The sequence below is a fragment of the Tachysurus vachellii genome, chromosome 6 (assembly GCF_030014155.1).
Source record: "Tachysurus vachellii isolate PV-2020 chromosome 6, HZAU_Pvac_v1, whole genome shotgun sequence".
Lineage (NCBI taxonomy): Eukaryota > Metazoa > Chordata > Actinopteri > Siluriformes > Bagridae > Tachysurus > Tachysurus vachellii.
In genome coordinates this window covers 9,178,117-9,202,327 of record NC_083465.1, presented here as the reverse complement: position 1 = coordinate 9,202,327, position 24,211 = coordinate 9,178,117, and the positions used below count along the sequence as shown (strand labels likewise).

Here is a 24,211-nt window from a genome sequence, read left to right as displayed (position 1 = left end):
GCAGCTTCAGAGTAGTGTTAGACTGGGGGAGGGGAGGGTGGGGTGGGGTGAGGTGAGGGGGGTTAAGGGTGGAGAGACCCATCCATTCATACATTTCTTCTACAGCATGTTTAAGTGCCAGACAACAACCACATGTCCAGTCTACAGCTAGTGCCAGGTAGACTTCAGGAGTTTTGGTGTAGAATTAAACCGACGTTCCATTAAAGTGAACTGAAGACTCTGGACATGGATATCTGAGCTAGTTTATTTAGCCAATTATATAGGTACAACTTTTTCTTTTTTATCATCAATCATTAACGATAAGTGATTATTTAACGTGTTGTAGCAGTAAATGTTATAGCCAAGCATCAACAAGTGTCTGGCAGCCAATTTAAGGAGTGACTATTCTCCCAGAATGATCAGAATGAGTGATAATTCACTGCAATAGACCAGAGGATACTGTTCATCATGTGAAGGCAAATGAAAGAAAACATGATCTCAGTGAGAGGTGGAAGAAAACATGATCAGGGGATGTGACGAGCAAGGATGCAATCCTAAGCAATATACATAACAATATACAATTATTTGGAGTAATAACTGCAGTCTGCCGGTTAACCATATACCCACTGCTTGGAAAGTTAAACAAGCATTTCTTGTCCACTTTACTGTCATAATATGGATTGAATATTTTTGAATCATTCGACCAAACTATTGAAGTGCTTCTTTCCAAAAATATTGCTTAGGCTCCTTAACAGATGCATAACCTATTAAAGTAAAGTTCTACGATAAAAGGTAGAGACGAATGAAAAGACATCCCTATGCTTACATTGGACTAACCTTTCCCACTTGACAAGGCAGTTGAAATATTAGAGGTTTTTTAACATCAAACTCTAAACTCGTAAGACAAATAAGATGTTAAGAAGGTTAGGCTAGAAGATAAAAATAGCAGTTTAAAGGGAATTGTTAGGGTTTCTTGGTAATTCATTTCTTAAAAAAACAAAAAACAAACAAAAAAATACATTACAAATATGTAACCATACATCATGGAACCATGTATAATGATTGGTAAGTTATGGACACATTTTTGAGGTACAGAACATTGAGATACAGCATTCATCTTTAGAATGATAATGAAATATGGAATGGTCTGCTGGTGTTTTTGGAGGTCAGCATTTGCATTCAGCACCTTACAGTGTTGTGTTCTCAGTTCACCAGTAAGGCAGGAAACAGACTAAACAATTAAATCCGGTGTTGACAGTCAGCATAAATGTGACTACAAGCATAAATAAATCATAGCGATTCTGCCATGTGGCTACTGCGCAGCAAGGCTTTCAGTGCATACACTTCAGACTGCCACTAGCACATGCATCTTGACCAAGAACCGTGGCTAATTCCTTTATGTCGGCCACTGAAATGATGACACAAGCCTGAACCTATGACATCTAAAAAGGAAGCATGATGCCTTGTCTTGAGGTATTTTTCCATGTACTTTTAGACAATTATATTTTACTTTAAACTTATTGCAAGAAGATACCAAAGTATCAACAACTAGGCTATGCAGGAAACAAACACTTCTACAGATCCTGTAGACTGCCTGTGGTATAATTTGATAGCAATTTTACATTCATGTGCATGACACTGTCCCACAAGAGCAAGGCAACATGATCCAGAAATAAAGACCTACACTCCCTTGTCCCTAAACCTGGCTTAAGCAAATACACCATCATTGTCACAAATGTGTTGCTTGTAATCTTATAGGCAACACAGTCAGTTGCCTAAGTGAATATAGACGTACAGGACCAGTGAAGGGAAGAAGCAAGAAAACAGGATGAAAGCAGGGAAAAAGAGGTAATGAGAGTAAAATCACACTAAACAGGAAACATTATTTTGAAAAATAATTGTGGTAGTACAATTCAAATACTGTTTTGCATGATTGTTTTCTGATTTGGTGTTGGTATTGGAATGGCAGAGGCTTGGGGATGGTGGGGGTAGGGGGTGTAGTAGAGACGACGAGAAAGACAAACGCAGAGAGATGGGGAGAGAGAATGGGAGCTCTTCACAATTGTGTGCTGGCCAGCATTTTTGAAGAAAGGCCTCTCCAAGAGAAAGCGAAGGAGGAAAGAAGCAGAGACAAAAGGAGGAAAGGAGGGGGGAGTATACAGCAGGTGACATTTCTGGACAAATACAAGTGGGACAGTCTAGGCATGGTGCAGGTGACTGGTTGTGGTGTTCCCCAGTCAGAGAGCTTCCTGATTTGCAGTCAGGTATTCTTCTGCCCGCTTGTGGGCTTCCAGAGCCTTTATAGTGTACACATCTTGTGGCAGCTCTGACTTCCGTCGCATCAGCACCTTGTCCTTCTTTATGTCCTTCGTTCCCTGAAAGAAATTAGAGATTTAAAGCAACTTTGCTGCTGCCATCTCTTTCTCTTCCCCACCTCCTCATCCACAACCAAGCTTTCCTCTCCCCCTAAACACATGGACCCTGCTCTGTTTTACCCAATAAGTTTGGTTAATTGTAAATGTCTGTACTGTTAGAATCGGTGGCATGCATGTACTTGGTCTTGAAAATTTTAAGCTATTCAGGATTCATCATGTGTGTGCATGTGCACACAATACAGTAGACCGTGTGCTATACAAATATAATCCACACTTGGGTAGTGTGATATGGCATAATACAAAACAGAGTCTGTTGTGTGCTATTCCTATTAAAAACACATTTGTTCCTATTATCACTCACATTATATGTCATCAGTTGTTCACCTTCCTCTCAATCTCCTCTTTCCTAAAGACTCACCCATGTCAGGAAACCAATTGTTACAAAGTGATGACAAACATTTCAGCAAAATATTTCCATATCAATGATTATACATTCTCTCTCTCTCGTTCAATAGAGCACAGGTGAAAAGGAAATAATTTATTATTTGCCTTATGATTTGCCTTAGATCATGGGTCACTAACAGGCGGACCGCGGTCCGGGTCCGGACCCAGCAGCTGTCCAATACGGACCCGGACCTACAGCCAAAACAAAAGGATGATTTAAAACTTGAGGGGGCACTTCCATTTTACCGGTGCAGCTTTTGCAATATTTACGGTAGTGGTAGTGGAAACGCACAGACCAATTGCATGCGAGTTAAGCCATCCCACATGATAGCACTCAGCCAATCAAGTCTGTGCATTCCTTAAGTAAACACTGCGACTCAACAGCGCAAGACAGATGAGAGAGAATTAGAGTAAAGTTACACATGAAAGAAAGATAGCAATACATGTAGAAAACAAAGGGATAGAAACAGACGAGTGAGACGGAGAAAGGAAGAATAAAGAACAAATGCCGCTCTCCAAAAAAAGAAAAGTGGACAGTGAAAACATTTAATCCAGAATGGACAGACTGATTTCTGTTCATACTTCCCACTGGGAGCACTAAACCAGTGCGTCTCGTATGTAAACCAGTGTGTCTCATATGTTCAGAAACAGTGTCTCATATTAAAAGTGGCAATGTGAAACGCCATTATGAGACAAAACAAAGGTTTTGAACAAACATATCCACTCAAATCTGAAGACAGCTTTCCCAGGTCTGAGGAAAGTAGCCCTATACATCCTGACCATGTTTGGCTCTACATACAACTGCAAGGCAGCTTTCTCTACAATCAACATAATCAAAACTAAATATTCCAGGCTCACTAATGAGCACCTCCACATGTGTATGAGAACGGCCCTGACTCCATTCAAGCCCAGGTTTAAAATCCTGGCAAGCCAAGCTAGAGCTCAGTTCTCTCACTGAGATATAAAAGGGAAAGTTAAGCACTTTATTTAAACATACACAATTTTCACATTTCATTTATTTTCCCTTATTTTAAAATGTAGCCCTACCTTTATTAATTTAATGAGAGAACATTATACATATCTACAATCGTACATATGTTCAGTTCTATGTTACATGACAATAAATATTTAGTTTTTGACTTGTACTGAATGTATTTGATTTGACAGTCAGGTACTGATTGCTTGCAAATGTTGATACAACTACTAGGCTACTTAAATATATATATATCACACTAACTAGTTAGACATTATGATCTTCCGGACCTTCGCTTCAAGAAATTTTCTCTTACTGGACCTCTTTAAATTTAAGTTGAATACCTCTGCCTTAGATGATGTGGAGCACATGCCATATAATTCCTAGTGTATGAGCTGTTGCTATGGAAACAATAAGGATCTTACAGCTGGAATGTTTATTGAACTCCATCATTTATGTTACAGACAGATCTATTGTTGGACATGCTGCTATTAAAAAAAATAAAAAAAATCCATCTGCATGGATTCATCCATCTGCATCAAGGACTGGTGTCTTGTGCATTCTGAGATGCTTTTCTGCTCACCACAATTGTACAGTGTGGTTAACTTTATCCTGTCTGTCAGCTTGACCCAGTTTGGCCATTTCTCTGTTATCCTCCATCATCAAAAAGGTCTAGCAGAACTGTTGCTCACTGGATGTTTTTTCTTTATGGCATCAGTCTGAGGAACTATGGAGACTGTTGTGCATTAAAATCCCAGATCAGCAGAAAAAAATAAATCCAACCAGCCTATCTGGCACTAACCATCATGTCATGGTTAATATCACTTCAAGACCAATGAGGGAGCAGATAAGCAAAATATATCCCACCTGTGATGCCTCAGATTCCACAGTCTTTTTCAGCAGCTGGATATCCTCAGCAGTGGGAGTCTCTGTCTCCATGGAATAATGTGGTATCCCTTGGTTTTCATTATACATTATATACTGTTTATGTACAGACAGAGACAAAAACACTTGTGTTCCACATGACCTTACATGTAACAACTGTACTAAACAGATCTTTAAATGTCCTTTTCAGTAGTGATGTTTACCATGATGTAGAAATAATTGAACTGCATGAAATTTTACTGAAAGGAGAAATGACTGACCGCATCCTTAGGAAGTCCAGGTCGAAGACTAGGATGGATCTTCGTAATCTGCCGAAAGGTTATGGCATTTTACCTTTTTAAATCCACTCAGACTAAATATTGAAAAACCAAAAATTAAACTGTATAACTATTTTTAAGGCCTGGCCACAAAATAAGGCTAAGGCACTGGAAAGTGTCCTGCAATAATTAGATTTGACCTGAAAAACTGAGTTTTGAGCGTTCACTCAAGTACAAAAAGCTGAAACGTCACCCCTAAGACCTTTTTTAAATCAGTTGATCTTGGACTTCAATTGACTTGTTTGTACCTTTAAAATTATATTGTAAAATCACCAGTGTTTAAATAAAATTTCTTACAATTCATGAAATGAAAAGTACTGACTGTAGAGATTCACTCATTTATAAAAGATAAATCAATAATCATAAATCATAAAACCACATCAATAAAAGGCTCAAAGTGTACCTGAGGATTTTGTTTAGCAAGCTGTTCAATCTTGTGCCAGATCTCTTCCCGCTCCTTAAGTTTGTACTTCTCCCTATGAAGGTGGAAAAAATAAAAAACACTTTGTTTTACTCTGTGTCAAAAACAGTGCCTATCGGAACTACCTACATAACTTAAGGTCTGAAAAATTGTTGCAGAGACTACATATTTCTCTTTGCCTTTTCTCTTTTTCCATTTTCTAGTTCTCTTCACTCCTTACTTTTGCTTCTCAGCTTTGTACTGCTGTGTGCAATCATCGAACAACTTCTGGTTCATCTCCATAAAGAGCTTCAGAGCATTGTAAATAAGCCCATGGATTGTCCTGCAGCAAAAAAAAGTCTACTGTTACTATAGGACAACAAAAACACTGGCAATATAAGAAAAGTCATTCATTGGAATCTGCATGCATGCTTTTTTTTGTTTTGTTTTTGCTGCACACATATGAGAAAATCAGTCCTATGTTCAAGAGCAGTAACAGAGCCATTCCTGTGAGTTTCTTACTTGTTCCAATGACTTTTGGAGTTCTTATAAAGAGCAGGGAACATGATGGGGAGGATTTTGGCAGCATTGTCACTTATTAGACTCATGATATACTCGTTGTTCCAGTAATACAGTGCCCTCTCAGCAACCTGAAGCATAAAGGGTCATTTTAATGAATAATGTTGACACTAACAAAGCTTAGATTAGTTGGGCTGGACAGTAGAATGCAGCAATGTTTGATCAATACTTTCCTCCCATAAAGGGGGGTAAGAATATTGTAGTATCTTTCTATTAGCTTTCTAACCGGGCACTCCTAAGTTGATCATCAGCCAACATTTAAACAATATGGAGTCAGCCACAATTCCTGGACAGCAAAACGCTAAACAACGTAGCAAGGTGTAAGATGTGAAATATGACTGGTATAATCATATAATCAACAATTACAGAATTTCACCTATAGATCACTGAGCTAGTATACATGCACCTGGCAACAGTATTACTTCTAGAAATACACCGACTGGTACGTAGCACGATTGCTTACCTGAAAGTGTGGACTTGATACACACTTGGCTAGCTGTCTAAACAGGGGCTCCATAACTTTTACAAACTCTGAAGGCTCAATGACATCCAAGATTTCCTCCAACTCATTCAGGAACATCACCTCTTTAGGACTATGGGTCTTGGGCCAGAACTTCAGGAGACCCATTATAACCTGTTGCATAAAAAGGTACAGATTGATATAATAGGAAAGCACTAAAATGTACATTCCCATCAAAACAAAATTCTAAATATTCATAACTCATAATGATTAGAGCTGTAAAGGCTGTAGCACTTACTGGTTCAGTGAGACTGCTGTCTTTTTCCAAAAACTGAACAACACAGTAGGCCAGCTACAAGGAAAGGTGGAAAAAGAGCTCTTAGCCTCTCATCATAAATACTAAACCTTATTTAAGGCCCCTGAGCAATTTGTGAATACCACATTTGAGTTTCTGCTCCAAGACAAAATGAAGAATTACAATTAAGTTTAAACCGAGTTTGCAACTGAAACTTTATTCAATCATAAGAGCGTCAGTGTTCTAAAGGAAAAAAAAATAAGTACAGTATCTTAAAACGCTCATCCTTAAGAAGCCATCAAATCTAAGTCTACAAAAGGGACATTAATAGAAAAATACCTGAGGGTGATAGACACTGAGTGACTTGACCTTGTGCAGGGGTAGGAGCACTCGAATCAAAAACATTTTGTGCTCCTCTTTCAATGGCAGAGCAAAACCATTAATTATACTGGAGGAAGAAAAGCATACATGTTCTAGTCATGTGACATACCAGGTCCATTCAATTCAGTGTAAAACAAACCTTGGGTCTGATTTGTCACCGCAACATGTTTAATGTATGCGCTCACCTTCCTAGAATTTCCAAGAGCTCTGCAATGCCATTGTGATGCTCTGTTTCATATATAAATCTGCAACAAGATCACACACCAAATTAAAAAAAAAAATCTTTACACTATGCAACAATTAACAATAGTATGAAGTATTTAAAGGGGTGGTAAAACACGTTTTTTCAAAGGCTTGATTGTGTTTGTGGGGTGCACTGTAACGTGTTCATGCTTCGTTTTTTAAAAAAATTGCATTATTTTTCATATATTTTACCTTTATTCTACACCGCTCTGTGCCTCCTTGTAAAACGGTCTGATGGCTTCCGGGTTCTATGAAGCCAGTCCCTCAAAAATAGCAATGGGCTTTGAGCTGTGGCCCAGTGTGTTGTGATTCGCTAACCACCTAGTGCACGTTTTTCGGAAACGTCACGCCCCTTACCTTTACCAGTAGTCTTATTTAATATTCTCGGAGGAGGGGTTTATGTAAATATTGGGGCTTAGTGACGTCAGCAACCCTGGAGGAATGTCGTGTAGTCCCTACTGGCCGTTTGCTGTAGTCCTAAGAAATGGATTTCTTTAAAAGCAAATATCTCCCTTTGCTTAAAACTTTGAACATTGTAACTTTGCAGATGTTGTTTATGCTCAAACAGGAACATTACACACTAGCTAAAGTTAGAAAAGTGAAATCGTGTTTTACCACCACTTTAATAAGTGTTTAAACTGTAAGAAGCATTTAAAAATACATCAAAACATATATAAATCTCACAAAAGTATAAAAGAAGACATGATATATGCATAAAGATACACAATTTACCTATAGAATATGTTGTTGATCTGTCGACGAATGTATGCTCTAAGTCCCAGAAACTTGCCGTAAATCCTGTGTAGGATTGTTTTTAAAAAGTCCCGCTCTCTGGGGTCTTCACTGTCAAACAGCTCCAGGAGCTACAAAAGGCATTTGCATGTTTGACATGGTACAATTTAAAAGATAGATAAAAAACTACTGCTATATTTAGTACGTGATTTTGTGCAGGATTTTATAAACCTTGAAGCTCCAGAACTGAAATCATTAGAATTGAGTGTAATGAAGTATGCAGGAATAGATACTTACTGACAATACAAACTTTTGGTCAATGTATTTTTTGGCGACATTAGGCTGGAAATCAGGTGACTCCAGGAACCGTAAGAAGAATTCATACACCAGCTAAATGAGCAAAGAAACAGCAGAAGACAAAAATCAGTCAGGAATAACACCAAATCTGGTAAAATATTATTACTCCAATACAGAGCTATGCTCTCAATAAGAGTGGCACACTCCTATAGCCTGTGTCACATATTTCCAGCTAACGGCTTGTCACGATGTATCATGGCTTCTTGGGACACACCAGACAGTAGAAACAATATTTTTCCCCCACCAGTATTTAGTCTCCACTACAATTCCTTCTCGCTGCACTATCAGGGCAAGCTTTTATTTGATTTTTTTTAAAGAGTAACCACAAATGCAGCGGCCCATTATTCACAAAACAGCCTGTAAATGTACTAATTCTACAGTGTATTATGCTGAGGTGGAACAGAGAGATGCACTCACCTGCAGATGGGGCCAGGCTGCCTCCAGTGTTGGCTCATCCTCCTCAGGATCAAATTCTGCTCCGGTAGGATTGGAAGAAGGAGGCAGGGTCCTAAACAGGTTTACTGAAAACTACAGCAATAACAAAAATGTATATATTAATAATCACATAATCAATACATCTTTCCTATTATATATGGCTATGGCAATAAGTACCACATGTCTTTCAGTGCTAATTTCAACAAACTCAAGTAAACATCTTCACCCTAATATAATGGGACATGATAACACTAGTCACAATTTCATGTCATTCATGTCAGCATATATAAGTACAGATTCTCTAAAAAGGGCAATAGTGTTGATGGATGATCATTTCATTAATATTAGTGAGCCTCGATATCTCTTCATGCACTGAAATGGACATTCAACTCCTTAAATAAATACAGCCTGGCTGTTTTGTTTTACAGAGGCACAAAGTTTGGTTGTGGGAATTAAAAAAAATTAAATAAAAAAAACAATCTTGCCTTAAATCCATTGTGTGAGTGTTTTAGAGCAAATCAGATCAGATTCATTTGCAGGTAACAGAGACCACAAAAGCTTTCAAAATTTCAAATGCACAAAAGCCGGATTACAATGAGAATGAAAATAAATAACTAAGATGACTCATCGGTGATCATCACTGAAGAGATCTCCTTATGAAACATCGTGTAAGAGGGATAAGAGACTATACCTTATAGGACTACAGAAACGTCCTAGAAAAAGGAGCCATGTTGCCATGGAAACAGAATTTTCAGGCAAGCCGTCTATGTAAAAGGGCGTAATTGCAAAATGATCAGTCCACGTCACACAGAACTGAAACATGTTAATTCTCATATAAATTAGTTTTACCTGCTTGATATTTACTAATGTTAATTAAGAAAATGTGGGCTTGCGCTTGTGCCTTAAAAATATTCACTAAATAATATAAAATAAATAAATTTTAATAAGCAAGCATTGTGGTTTAAAAGTAAGTTACTGTATAAGCTGATTATAACTGACGTTATAATCCACCTAATACTGCAGACATGTCCAACATCGTTCTGTAGATCAATACAGAGGGATAACATGAAGCTACACACAACATAAAGGACATAAAGCTACACACGTTTGTGTACACACACACTCCTTTGCAGTCTGAGTCAGATAAAGATTACAGTGATTGGGGATTTCATAGCTGCAAATATGAGGCCTCTTTGTATAGCAAAGGATACGGGATTAAAAGACACCTCTGGCAATACAGCCTGACTGAGCAGAATGTAGGTAACAGAAAAAACTTTCAGAAACGACTTCTTGAGAGTGACAAGAAGTTTTTTTTATTACCCGTTTCATTTTTAATCTTTCTAATACGCACCTTTTTTTTTGTTATATGCAGCTTAGCCTCTGTATGGATCATATAATCTTGATTAAAATTATACATTTTAATCAATTCAGGCAATGCTTATTTTTGCTGTATTGAAAATAACTACCATTCCTTCAAACTTGAATTTTGTGAATCCATTCACTACTACTACATTAGCACAGAGATAGATAGATGAATAGATAGATGCATAGATGAATGTTCTGTTTGTATTTGTATTTTCCCCTTTTGGGGTAATGCAAAATTGGCAGTTGAAGAAATGTCTAGTTGAAATCATTTTAGTTTGTTATTTAAGTGTTATTCTCATTTCTAAAAAAAGATTTAAATACAACTCAGTAGACATTTTATTAGTTATTAGCCACAGTAAAAAAAACAAGCAGTGACTATTAAAAACATTTCATTCAACAGTTAAATGTCAGAGTTGCAATGTAGGGTGAATGTAGAATCTGAAGTAGGATAAAACATCTAGTGGCACAGAAAGCTAATAGGCAGGTGTGAATTTCCAGTGTCCTAAACATGTCAGAATGTACACGTAGGTGCGGGTGCTCTCACCATAATGACAGCCTCGGGGTAGATGCATTCAGTAACTACATCACGATTGTGTGTGATGTACTCCACCATCTCATTCAGTCCAGCACGCTTCACCTCCTTGTATTTGAGATCACTGAGAGGATCGGTCACAAAGTCAAACAGTACACAGCACTGGCGTAGCTTCTGAACGAACAACTCTTCCCTGTCGATGGGTGGAGCATCTGAAATTCAGATAAGAAGGTGGTTACAGTTTTTATTCTCACTCACTCACTCCGACCAGATCCAATAGTAAAAAAGCCAGTCAAACAGACCTATACAAATTATTACTGATTTAGCCAGCAAATCTCAGCATTTTAGTAGCCAAGTGGAGAATTAATCCTCAAAAGTAATCAGGCATTGCAATCAGCTCCTGTCTGGCTGGCAGCCTCTAGGTTTATGTGAACCAACCACATAAACCTACATGATAAGAGAAATAGCCAGTTAAAAAGAAATTGAGATTTGGTTTAGGCTTTTACCTGCTGGGATTTGGGTGACCGCCAAGCACACACAATATTCGGGTTACACAGATTCTCCCTTTTGTGAAGAGCTGACAGGAAAGCGAATAACCTAATCGACGTAATTGTACAGCTTGTCTAAACTCGGTTTCTGATTACTAATGTGGCTTGTGTTCAAATTCTAATTGCATTTTGGATCATATAGAGTTAGGACACTCCTTTGGTTGTGTAGGTCCTGATCAGGAAAAGGAGGATCTGAAGTAAAAGTTATTCAAAATTATTGCTTGATTTCACTAAAAGATAATGATGGACTGATGATGATGGAAAAAAAACAACAAAAAAAGTAGGGCTGCACAATTTAGGGAAAATGTCGTATTGCGATTATTGAGGTCAATATTGCGATACGTGATTGTGATATAATAAACAAATGGTATCATGAGTCAACTTGCTTGGTTCTCAAGGAAAATGCAAATTAAAATATTTTTACAAAATAACATCTTTGCATTACTGCAAACAAACTTGTTATTGTCTCAATAGTACAGCTAAATATAATAAATAGAACAAAGTAATTTCTATGTACATGAAAATAAGATATTTTGAACATTCTGTCCAAACAGGGATATTTTACCTGGACGTAACATTTTTGTATAAACATTCAAAAAGGAATTTGGATATAAATGTGTGGTTGAAACCACTAAAACTGTTGTTGGTCATTTACAAAAACAAAAACAAAGCAACAAACTGGTACTTCCAAATCCTCTTTCTAAAAAGCTCTACTTATCACTTGAGAGGTTCTTTGCCAAAAAAAAAACAAGCATATCCACCTTGTCTGGTTTCAGACAGGAGCGATGATTCGATACAACATTACCACTAGTGCTAAAATCTCTCTATGATGAAGAGCTTGTTGCTTGTATGCACAGATATTTCTGTGAAGACCTTTCATATGGCGCAACACTCTCAAACACACCTGTAATTGTGGTTTTTTGTCTTACAGATTGTTCTTTTTGTTCAGTTGTTTCTTTACTAATCTGGGCTTTTACCTTCATCCATTCATCATACTTTTCTCTGTGCTGTTTCAGGTGCTGATATAAGTTTGTCGTGTTGCCACGTGATGTAGCAACTTTATTTTTACAAATTCTGCACAGTACCTCTCTCTGCTCAGTGTCGGATATCTTATAGCCAAAATATCGGCATATAACAGAGGTAGCATTTTTTCTGGCCACCAGTTCAGTGTCCGTTTGCTCGGCATCCATCTTCACCCGTTCCGCGCTGCACACCGGAAAAAGTCACAACATGACCATACGCGCCATCCGTGCCACTGCCTAAACTGAAACTCACTGGTCTTTTTTTTTTTTAATAAGGCCATCCTTAAAAATATTTTGGTTTGCAGTAACAGTAAAAAAAAAAAAAAAAAAGGGTCAATCAATCAAATTTTATTTATAGAGCACCTTACAAGAGCACAAGGTGCTTTCCAGTGAAACGACAATAAAATCAAGAATACAATGAACATAAAATAGCAGTTGAAACAGGGTCTACATGTTAAAAGCTTGTATGAATAAATGAGTTTTCAACTGCGATTTAAAAACACTCAGCACAGTGATGGATCGTAAGTGTGCTGGAAGTGCGTTCCACAGCTTTGGAGAGGTATGTCCAGAGGAGCGGAGAGATCTGGCTGGTTGGTAGACCTTTATTAATTCTGTGAGGTAGGCCGGGGCCAGACCATTGATGGCCTTAAACACAAAGAGAAGGACCTTATACTCCACCCTAAACTGCACCGGAAGCCAGTGAAGCAAGTGGAGGACAGGGGTGTTGTGTGAGCGTTTGGATCGGTAGGTATGTCTATATTTTTTTTTCAAGTTTCAATGTAAAAAAAAAAGTACAATTTTGGTGATGGTGATTACGTAGGTATGACTTTAAACAAATTAGCATATCGTGACGTCACTGACTGGGCCTTCAACCCGTGCCTTCGGGCGCATCATTGCAAACCTTATTTTGATGCTTATTTTAGATGCATCATGGTGCCTGAACCCGTTAATATTATTTTATTGCTTTTGTATTAGTTGTTTGAAGAGTAAAAAAAAAAAAAAGTTGGTCTTAATGCAAATTTACAACCGGCAAGTTGGTCGGACTTAAAGCAAAAAAAAAAAATATAAAAATTGAGTCGGTCCTAAATTGACAGGGTCGGTCGGGTTACGGCAAACCAGAATATTTTTAAGGATGGCCTTGGCGGATAGTGTATGAAATAGGCAAACAGCTTTCAGAGAGAATGGGTTGTCATGTCCACACATGCATTTATTTATTTATTTATTTATTTGATAAAATCGCAGCATTTTGCGTCATTTAATCGCACAGGCTTGATATCGCGATTGCGATATGATTAATCGTGCAGCACTAAAAAAAGTTGCGACTAATGTAGGAGATGCATCTGAATAATAAATAAATAAATATAAAAGAAATTAATAAAATGATAAATATGCATACATTACTTATATCTTTCTAAGAATTAATAATCTGAGTGAATAATCTCTCTCTTTTTTGGTAATTACTGTAGCCCTAGGGAAACCCAGAAGTCAGCATGACCTCAACTTTAAATGAAAAACTAAAAGCCCCAAGGACCATTAACATCAATCCAGTTACATCTTACTTTATTTAAAATAACTTCTTCAAACTCAAATTTGTCCTAGGACAATATCATGAATCTCATGAAATACAACAGATTCCATCTAGAAACCATACAGTATTTTGTTAACCCAAACCCACTGATTTCACAGCTAGAAAATAATTATTATAATATATAAAACAAGTTTAAATTCATTACTTCAGCATCTGTTTTAGATTAATTACCTTGCGATCAGTGACTAAGTCCAAGATCAAAGATCAGAAAAGTGTTTGCTTGCCCTATTTTCCGGATATCACAAGTTCAAATCCTACCAAAGAATCAGCCAGTCGTACAATAGAGCAGAACTGAATGTGCTCCAAAAGCAACATTAGCCAATCAAGTGTTAGCTCATGCATGTAGAATTGAGCGAATATCTCTGTCCTCGGAGCATGAGACAGCAAAAGCAAGAGTTCGAAAAGAAGCAGGAAAGCACATTAGCCTTCACCCTCTCAGACTCATACGGAACAGCTGGATGGTGAGAAATGGCCAAGGCTAAAATAGAGAGATCATTTTAGACGGAAGAAAAATTGATCAACTCCCACTCAATAACCAGGGGCTCATGTGATGATGTCTGCCTATACACAACCACAGACCTGACCCAGTTTACTGCTGAACGGCAATCAGTCGGTCATGAGACTGACTCATACCTCCAGGGCCAAATGAACTTCCATAACCCAAGTAACAGATTCTCCTTTCAACAAACATGACGCCAATGAATCTTTTCTTCCCATACACACTCAGCACCACTGATACCCTGTATAAACATATGACGCTGACAAAAACACAGCTGGGCAAAAGTATATTTCATACAGAAAGACACAAAAGCAGGAAAGAAAAACATTGAGGCTTCCTGTGTTTGCCATGACTTCCAAAATCGGTGCCAGAATCCTAACACAATTCATGAGTCAAAGTGTTGACAGAGCCGCAAACACACAACTGTCGTTTTAACGTTTACTCACATGTAAAGGTTTGTGTGATGTGTACCTATATTAAATTGACTTCAGTAATTTTATTATAACTTATGTGATTCAAGATAATTTATTGATCCCTGATGGGGAAACTGCTTATCTGCATTATCTGTTAAATAAATATGCATCACAGCCTTATGCAATATGCAAAGAACCATGCTGTATAATCCAGGACACAGCTCTACTTTTAAGTATTGAAAATTATCATCTGAATCCACAGACAGCTGATGGCATTAGGGCAGTACTAGAACGAGATCATTATTAAACTGAGATAATTATTAAATGTCTAACAACGCAAACGTCAGACACCAAATACATCTTGGTTGATTTACTACGCTTCACGTGTGGGATCATTGTGCATTTGTGGTTTTGGCCAAACTGACCCTATCAGTGTTTATGTGTGAGGAGGGAAGATAATATTTGGTTAATATGTGAACTTAATTCATGAATATTTTATTGAGTATACTCAGTGACCAGGCTACCTTACTATTTAAAAAATAGTAACCCCTAACCCAAATGGGTCCCACCCCTGTTTTGATAGCTCTGCCCCACACATACACCAGACAAGTATAACCCATGTATAACCCAGACAAATATTATGGCGGAACCTGTTGGGGCAGTTGACCAAGGGTATATTTTTATGAATAAATTAACTCAATGAGCAATACTATGGTAATACAAATGTCCCAGCGCAGTTTTCTGAAGCATTTCTCAAACAACGGAGACTCCACCTTTAATGTAAATGTGCAAGCTGTCTAAAATAAATGTCTTGCCAAGCCTTGACAAGGGACAACCCTTCTAACAAGGGAATTGGCAATTTCTCCCTTTTTACCTGTCACTCAATTGCCAACAGAGCACAACATGAAGTAAAGTAAATATATAAATCAGTGTAAAGAAAGCTATGGAACACAGTTAGTTCCTATAATACTGTTCATTGAACAGGTTTGTCTTATTAATTAGTGCTCTCTCATACTAGTGCTCACAAGTGGCACATATTTTTCCCCGTCACGTTTAGTCACGTCTTGCGTATCCAACATGGCAAGCAACAAGCATATACAATGAATTCATAAGCTATTAAGACTCCATTACATTTTACTTTTTCTGTGTTTCATAACATACGCAGATCACATGGAAGGAAAAGGCCAGTGCTAAGGGCTATAAGGGTTCAGATATAAGAAGCTAGTTGTTATTGCCGGAGAGATGATAAACATAATGTAATGTACATTTTACAAAACTTGATTTAAAAAATTGTGTTTATGCTTTTTCATTAGTTCCAGAACTACAACAAATCTGTTTGCAGTAAAACTATAACTTAGAACGGAAAAGGGGTTGACAAAAAATATGAAGAAAGATCTAATAACACATTTCCCTCCTCATCCCTGGTGTAGAGAAGACACATAAGCAACAATGTACCTTTAAGGGCAGGAAGCTTCTGCAGCTCACGGTTCTTGCTGAGGTTAAAGCGAGAGGAGCTCTGGCGGCGCTCTTTCTTGACAATCTGTGGCCCACCTGAGTACTTGATTTTGTTGAGCTGAGTTGGAGGTGGAGTGCTGTTGCTAGGACGCTTGCTGGCGGTCTGCTGCTGCGTCTTTATAAACACAGACAAAGCAAGCGTCAGTATTCATGAGAGGTTTATGAATTCAAATCATCAATCCAGCTGCATTGCTTCAGAGAAAGAAACTTATTAAATAGTTCAATAGTATACGTGACAAAACTCATCTATGCACCATGTAAAAAGTTTTTTATTTTGGTTCCAACAATAAAATGTATAGTTTTCATCTTACATTACCATGCACAACCTCTTATAAAAATGTGTACAGAGACATTACAAAGGCAAAAGTTTGTTCTGCTTCTTCATTTCAATCCGTATATATATTTTCTATGCTATATTGGTCATGGCTTTGTAAGTTTTAATTACAAATTTGGGGATATGCTGAGGATCATTATCCTGCTGGAATTCTCAGATGTGACCAAATTTTAACTTTCTGGCTGATGTCCTGAAGTGTTGTTTCAGCAGATAATCCTCCTTCCTCATGATGCCAGCTATTTGATGAAGTCCTCCAGTCCCATTTCCAGCAAAACACCACCACCGCATGATACTATCTCCCCCATGCTTCTCAGTTATGACGGTGTTATTCTGTTTAAAACCTTCCTCCTTTATGCCACCTCCAGCTCTATGAATTTTTATCCGGAGTGCATCACAATCACAAAATATCAATGTGGCACAGACACGAAATCTATGTCTACAGAAACCTTAAAATGTCACATTTTAAAATGGACAACAAATATTCTCCGTTTGTGTAACATGCATGAAAACAAACAAGGTGTATAGTTTTTAGCACAAATCTAGACACACCCATTCACAGAGCACAGTATTCATACGGTAATGATCTGTGCAAACACGACTGTCTCTCCAGTGGAATTCTACCTTCCGTCTTACACAGCCTTCCTCAAACAAAAAGTATAAGAAAAAATATTAATAAATGTATTGTTTTATGTGAATGAATGAACAGGATGGTTTTCCCAACAATGCTGTAATAGAGTTATGTCTACATAATCTAGGGCAGAAATGTTTGCAAAAACCTTTAAATGTGTTTTACGGACATGTCTGCACGTCACCAAAATATTGTTTTATTACCAAACACGTTTAAAGTTGAGTTTTTCAATAATACAAACAAACATGCATGCTGCCCACATATTATTGTAGCAGAAATTGTAATAAGATCAGTAAATAGGAGCATGGCATGACAAAATATCTCTTAAAGGCATCAGACCTCTAAAGGATAAAATAACCTCTGATGTGAAAGTAGACTGTCATACTAAGCACTATGTTGCTTTGCTGATCTCCCACAGCTTGTATAAAGCCTAGCACCTCAAACAGCCAATTTTCAGTCTGATTAGTGTGTTATTTCACTTGTGCTTATCTAGTTTTACCTGATGCCTCCTAACGTTTCCTTCTGTTACTACTATGAAGAAAAGTGCTGGACTGTGCACAGTAGCTGTTCCTACATGCTCACAACAGACAAAAACTACAATCCACATGAGCAACATGTCACTTGCTTGTGTGAAGTTAGGATAAAGCTAATCACTGAAACTATGTTTAGAGAAGCATACATGGAGCACATACATACTGCAGAATGTCAGGGCGATCTAATGCTCAAAACACACACACACACACACTAATGTGTTTAACTATTACTGGCAGAAACTTGGCACCAGAAACAGTCACATTACATAAATCACTGTAGCATTATACAGCTCTGGGATTAGTTAATGAATACAGGTGAATAAACCAACACCGTGAGACATGTCCATGGTATGGAACAGCCGACCATGGTGTCTCGGTTCGCATAATTGAGTCGGACCTAAAATAGATACGATCAATAAACTTCACCCTGTGCAACATCACCCTCGGTGTTCATTTTCCTGTCAGCAATGTCACTTAAACACTTTCCTCAGATCCAGGAGATACTAATACTTGTTATACAGCACAGCAGTTAGTTATTAAATCCATGTTCCTCCTTCTGTTGAAGGAGTCTGATCATTTCAAATCTTAGTGTTTAACTTTTTTCCAACCAGTGACTTAATTTCAGACAACTAATCCAGACATATTGCTTAAATGTGAACCATAATATCTTGTCTATTTATTGGAGCCATACAGCTTTTTAGTTGAACTTTCCACAGACAATAACAACATATAAGCCATCATGTTTTGTTTCTAAAGTTTACATTTAACCAACTCAATTCAATTAGCCTGTCACATATGCTAATAAACTCCAGCCCACAGTGCATTATATACATATAACCGGACAGTCTGGAGAGCGTTAATCTGCATATACCACAAAAAACTTGTCAAAAACTAAAATGTTTAATATGTGAATGAACAGCACATTGAAGGGTTTACAGGTAGAGTTAATGTCAGGGAGCATCTGAGAGACAAGTTAGTTCCTGATATAACTTACGTTTAAAACATGATAAACAGTCATTCCCTCAGCAGCCTCTCCTTTTATTACAGTCTCAATCTCTCTCACCGTCAGTATTTATAAACCTAACACACAACAGACTATCATTTTACTGACACACAGGCAAGCACAAACTCTGACTTTCTTGTGCTGGGACACTTTGCAAAGCACCGTGACTGATTAAAGTATTATCATCCAAAGCTCCTTTCATAAAGGCTAAATAAATGTCACCAAACAAAAAAGGTCACCAGACTAACCTCATTATAAGAGGTTTTCTTTCTTAAACAACATTTTTTTATCCCTTGATTATTAGTCTTGGATTACATGCCACTTCCACACTACAAATCCCTGTGCATGAGCTGTTACAACAAAAACAATGATGTATTAGAGCGCACTCATTAATATAAACATATCCTTCATTTAACAACCAGAACAAGTGTCTGAGCTGTACGGTTACATAAAAAATAATGTACACCTGACCAATCAGATTTAAGAATTCAAGTGCGCTGTGGTAAAAATATATATCTTAAAGCTCATATAGTCTGTATTATAGAGATCTTACTATACAAACATGAATGTAAGCACACATCAATTTTTGGCAGTTTACCAAGTGCTGATGTGTTACAACATATGGCAATAAGGGCTGTATCGACAGTGTTATCACGGAGTTACCGCATATCCTGGTAACACCTCTATGCCACAACTACAAGTACTGTGTACATGGCATTTTACAAATCTTACCTAAACTCAACAACATAACAGTCCAGTTTCTGTTAGTCCATTACAACTTGGGCTTACAAGAAGAAGAAAAAACATGACAACTGTGGGACCGTTTTAAGAAAATGCATATTCATTTCATAATTCATAAGCACCCTATTACTGCTGAACAGCTATTCCCAAATATTCTCTGAACATCATGTGCAATAAAGATAAAATGTTATAATAATAATAAAAATAATAAACAACTTTCTTCTATGTACATAGGGAACAGCCTCTTCCCAGGCTCTCACACGGGTCCTCTGCTCTAGCAAGCCGCTCCCTTCTTGTTAAAACATGCTCCAGTCTGGATGGAGATCAAGTGCTCTAATGGTCCTCTGTGTAATGTTATAGATTCAGACAACAAGGCAGCTTGATCAACATTCAGTCACCAGATTCTGCTCTTACTCTCAATGTTATAATGAAGCGCACTCAAAATACCACCCAGGAAAAACCAAACAAAACAGATTACTAACATCCCTGATGCATTTAAAGGGTACAAATCCCAGCTGTCTTCCAAAGCCAAAGCACAGCAGGACATTACCATCTCTGCAGCTGCAGGCAGAATTATAAAAAAAATTATCATTCATCAGAATTTAAAATCAAGTTTAAACTTTTTTTTTTACCTCGTCTGAATTTTCAGTCCCAGGATCCTTTCCAGTGTTGACGTTATTGTTTTTGCTGCTGGATTTCACAGATTTCGGGGAATCCTAAAAGAGGAAAATAAAATATATATATATATATATATATATATATATATATATATATATGGTACTGCTAATGTAGAGAAAAGACACATGACGCGCATGCGCACTGCTGTGATACTGGGCAGGTTTTAACAGCACACACACCCGCATCAGTATCTAGTGATTACACCCATCACTTGGCACTAACACCTCTGTAACACTGCGTTTTCATGTACAGGTGTGTGTGCATCTCTACAATCTAGCTTGACAGCTTATAAAATATACATCTATTACTTATATTACATACTAGTGTAACTTGTGTGTAATGTTACTTCTGCTTCAGTGGTTTGCTATAATATGGAGCTATAACTGGCTTCAGGAGGACTGCTGAGGAAGAAGCCAGCAAGGCTACTGACAATGTCAAAAACACAGAAAATCATTTCAGGACGCTGTGAAAACGTCCTGGTGATCACACACCATCATCTGCCAGCTCACACGTACTAATCAAACGCTCAGAAACCTACACAAAGTGACATTTAAGCGTCCTCCTGCCTCCAGAAACACACAGTGATCACTAGCTATAGGCGGATGGAGACGTGTAAAGGAAACGAGCTTCTCGTTAGGAGGAGAAACGGTGACACTAGACATTAGGTTTGTGTCGAATGTTCTAACACATTACGACGTACAGCAGCTCTGTGGCTCGTATTGTACCGACAGCACGGAGGTCGATCTGAAGCAGGAGATTTCTGCACGCTAACAGTTAGCTTTAGCTCATTAGCATTAGCCAGATTAGCTCTTAGGCCTCGATACGAACACTGCAAGCTGCTGGAGGGTTTTGCAGGATACGAGACACGGGAACTACCGTCATGTTTGACTTACTGAACATCTGTTTTCAACTTTGCGACATAGGAAAACAACTTACCTTTTCTTTTTTCGTTTTATTCGGCATTTTGCGGATGCGGTGTTTGGTGCCCAGTAAAATTATTTTCCCGCACTCTCGAGCGCTCAGACAGTCAGGGCTCGCGCTGCGTTCTCAGGCCCAACTGGAAGCTGATTGGTCCGTTAGAGACGACACGACCTGGAAACAAGCCGACACCAGTTCACTATTGGACTCGTTTTTCTGAATTACAAAGGGCGGATCACTGCAAATGACGCTGACCACAAGTGCTTTATACTACATATTTTATGAAATTATACTCTGCAATTACGCTCGCCGTGTGTTGTACCCTGCACACCGTACTGAATGACTGCAGCACACCGCCTTATCGCTCTTTATGACATTTACCTGCAGGGGGCGTGGCCACAAGTCCCACAGAGACAGCCACACACACACACACACACACACACACACACCCCACAGAGACAGCCTCGTACTCACCCCACAGACAGCCACATATTCACCCCACAGGGACAGCCTTGTACTCAACCCACAGAGACAGCCACATACTCAACTCACAGGAACAGCCTCATACTCACCCCACAGAGACAGCCTCATACTCAACTCACAGGAACAGCCTCATACTCACCCCACAGAGACAGCCTCATACTCAACTCACAGGAACAGCCTCATACTCACCCCACAGAGACAGCCTCATACTCAACTCACAGGAACAGCCTCATACTCACCCCACAGAGACAGCCTCATACTCAACTCACAGGAACAGCCTCATACTCACCCCACAGAGACAGCCACATACTCAACTCACAGGAACAGCCTCATACTCACCCCACAGAGACAGCCTCATACTCAACTCACAGGAACAGCCTCATACTCACCCCACAGAGACAGCCTCATACTCAACTCACAGGAACAGCCTCATACTCACCCCACAGAGACAGCCACATACTCAACTCACAGGAACAGCCTCATACTCACCCCACAGGGAGAGCCACATACTCAACTCACAGGAACAGCCTCATACTCACCCCACAGAGACAGCCTCATACTCACCCCACAGGGACAGCCTCGTACTCAACCCACAGAAACAGCCATACACTCATCCCACAGGGACAGCCTCATACTCACCCCACAGAGACAGCCACATACTCAACTCACAGGAAAAGCCTCATACTCACCCTACAGAGACAGCCACATACTCAACTCAGTCAAGTCAAGAAGCTTTTATTGTCATTTAACCATATATAGCTGTTGCAATACATTCCGAAGTGTGCAAATCAGCATGTGAACAGTTTGATGGATGTATAATGGAAGAGAGTGTAATTGGTGTAGGTCTGTGCAGTCCATACAGTTGATGTGTATGTGTGTTGTGCTCAGTACAGTCTTCATTACATCTGAGAAACACTTACTGAAGCAGATTTTGCTCACTTTGGTTTAGGTTTTTCTTTAAGCATTGAAGGTCCAAAATCTCATTGGATTGCCTCTTATAGTTACATGAGGCCAACAGATCTGGATACTTATGATGTTGATTATTACAGGGCCAGAAGTTTATGGACACCTAACACACACACCCTTACCACAAAGTCAGAAATTCAGTATATATAGGATGCCTTTCAGGGGGCACGGTGGCTTAGTGGTTAGCACGTTCGCCTCACACCTCCAGGGTTGGGGGTTCGGTTCCCACCTCCGCCTTGTGTGTGTGGAGTTTGCATGTTCTCCCCGTGCCTCGGGGGTTTTCTCCCCTGGTCCAAAGACATGCATGGTAGGTTGATTGGCATCTCTGGAAAATTGTCCGTTGTGTGTGATTGCGTATGTGAATGAGTGTGTGTGCCCTGCGATGGGTTGGCACTCCGTCCAGGGTGTATTCTGCCTTGATGCCTTAGATAGGCACAGGCTCCCTGTGAACCGAGATAGTTCGGATAAGCGGTAGAAAATGAGTGAATGAGTGAGGATGTCTTTCAATAGATGGATGGATAGATAGATACGTTATTAATGCCGGAGGAAATTCTAGTATCCAATAGCGACGTACACAAAAACAAGATTATCACATACACAGTAATCACCCAAACTAATTATGTTATTAAACTATAAGCACCACATTGTGTTCGTCTGTACAGATTCAAATCCGACCCATGTAAATTAAAAAAACTATGTTACTAGTAGCACTGTCTAGGCACAGCTGTCTGTAGTGTTTTTTTTATTTTATTCTATATAAATTGCTGTAGCATTTAGATTTTCTTTTCACTGGAAAAGTGGGGATAAAACCTGTTTAAGCATAATAATGATTTCACTAATGTATAACAATGCAGGGTCTCACTCCAAAACGTAACCTAAAACTTTGAGAAAATGTGGTGGTTATAAAAACAGCAGACAGAATCTGAAATAGAACATTCAAAAAGTATGGTGTCCAGAAACTTTTGGCCAAATAGTGTATGTATATACAGAACAAATGAAAACACAATGTATTTTTGTACAGCTTGGTCTGATAAATGGTTTAATTTCAGATTTTTATTGACTTGAAGGGGGATCAGGACCTCACAAATATTTTGAATTGTGTGTGTCTCTGTAAAAATAAAACCAAAGATAGATCATGAATTTTCGTCCACCCACAATGTTAAATTACTATGTATAAAAATATTAATAAATAAATAAAAGCAATTACAAAAAATTTAGAGAAAAATCTGAAAAAAATTAATAAGGATGTTTATAATTATCCACCATCATATTAAATCTCTTATAATAAAAAAAGTCTTATAATACAGCTGTTACCAATATAATTGTGTAGATTAAACCCAAAATAAATATCAGCTGATTTCTTGGCTTCATCTGACTGCTGAATCCGTGGTCAACAATGCATTCAGGGTTTCTCAGCTATTGATAGGTATTAATCAGGAGCGGGCTATAAAGTAATTTCCAAAACATGTACCTTTAAATCAACAAAATGCCTTAACCAAAAGATGATCCATGATTTTATATTCACTAGCCAGAGCCCAGACCACCTGTAACTGACCCGAGGTGGACAGTGTACAGGAAAGTCCCTTACAA

At 38.4% G+C, this 24,211-nt stretch overlaps 1 protein-coding gene across 2 annotated transcripts; it reads right to left on the bottom strand.

The window, feature by feature from the left end:
• Positions 1-2,068: 2,068 nt before the first annotated feature.
• ppp2r5d (protein phosphatase 2, regulatory subunit B', delta) lies at positions 2,069-21,484 on the bottom strand. 2 transcript variants are annotated; one of them, XM_060872062.1, is made up of 17 exons: positions 21,191-21,484; positions 20,209-20,292; positions 16,278-16,452; positions 10,765-10,964; positions 8,838-8,948; positions 8,361-8,453; positions 8,064-8,194; positions 7,274-7,333; positions 7,047-7,155; positions 6,711-6,764; positions 6,416-6,586; positions 5,896-6,023; positions 5,615-5,716; positions 5,377-5,449; positions 4,917-4,964; positions 4,639-4,752; positions 2,069-2,354 (listed from the first exon to the last, which is right to left on the bottom strand). In XM_060872062.1, exons 1-17 carry the CDS (start codon positions 21,215-21,217, stop codon positions 2,217-2,219), a joined length of 1,818 nt encoding a protein of 605 aa, XP_060728045.1. In that variant the 5' UTR covers positions 21,218-21,484; the 3' UTR covers positions 2,069-2,216. The 2 variants fall into 2 exon arrangements, with proteins under 2 accessions (XP_060728045.1, XP_060728046.1); XM_060872063.1 differs by lacking the exons at positions 20,209-20,292; positions 21,191-21,484 and adding an exon at positions 20,059-20,108.
• Between the last annotated feature and the right edge of the window lie 2,727 nt (positions 21,485-24,211).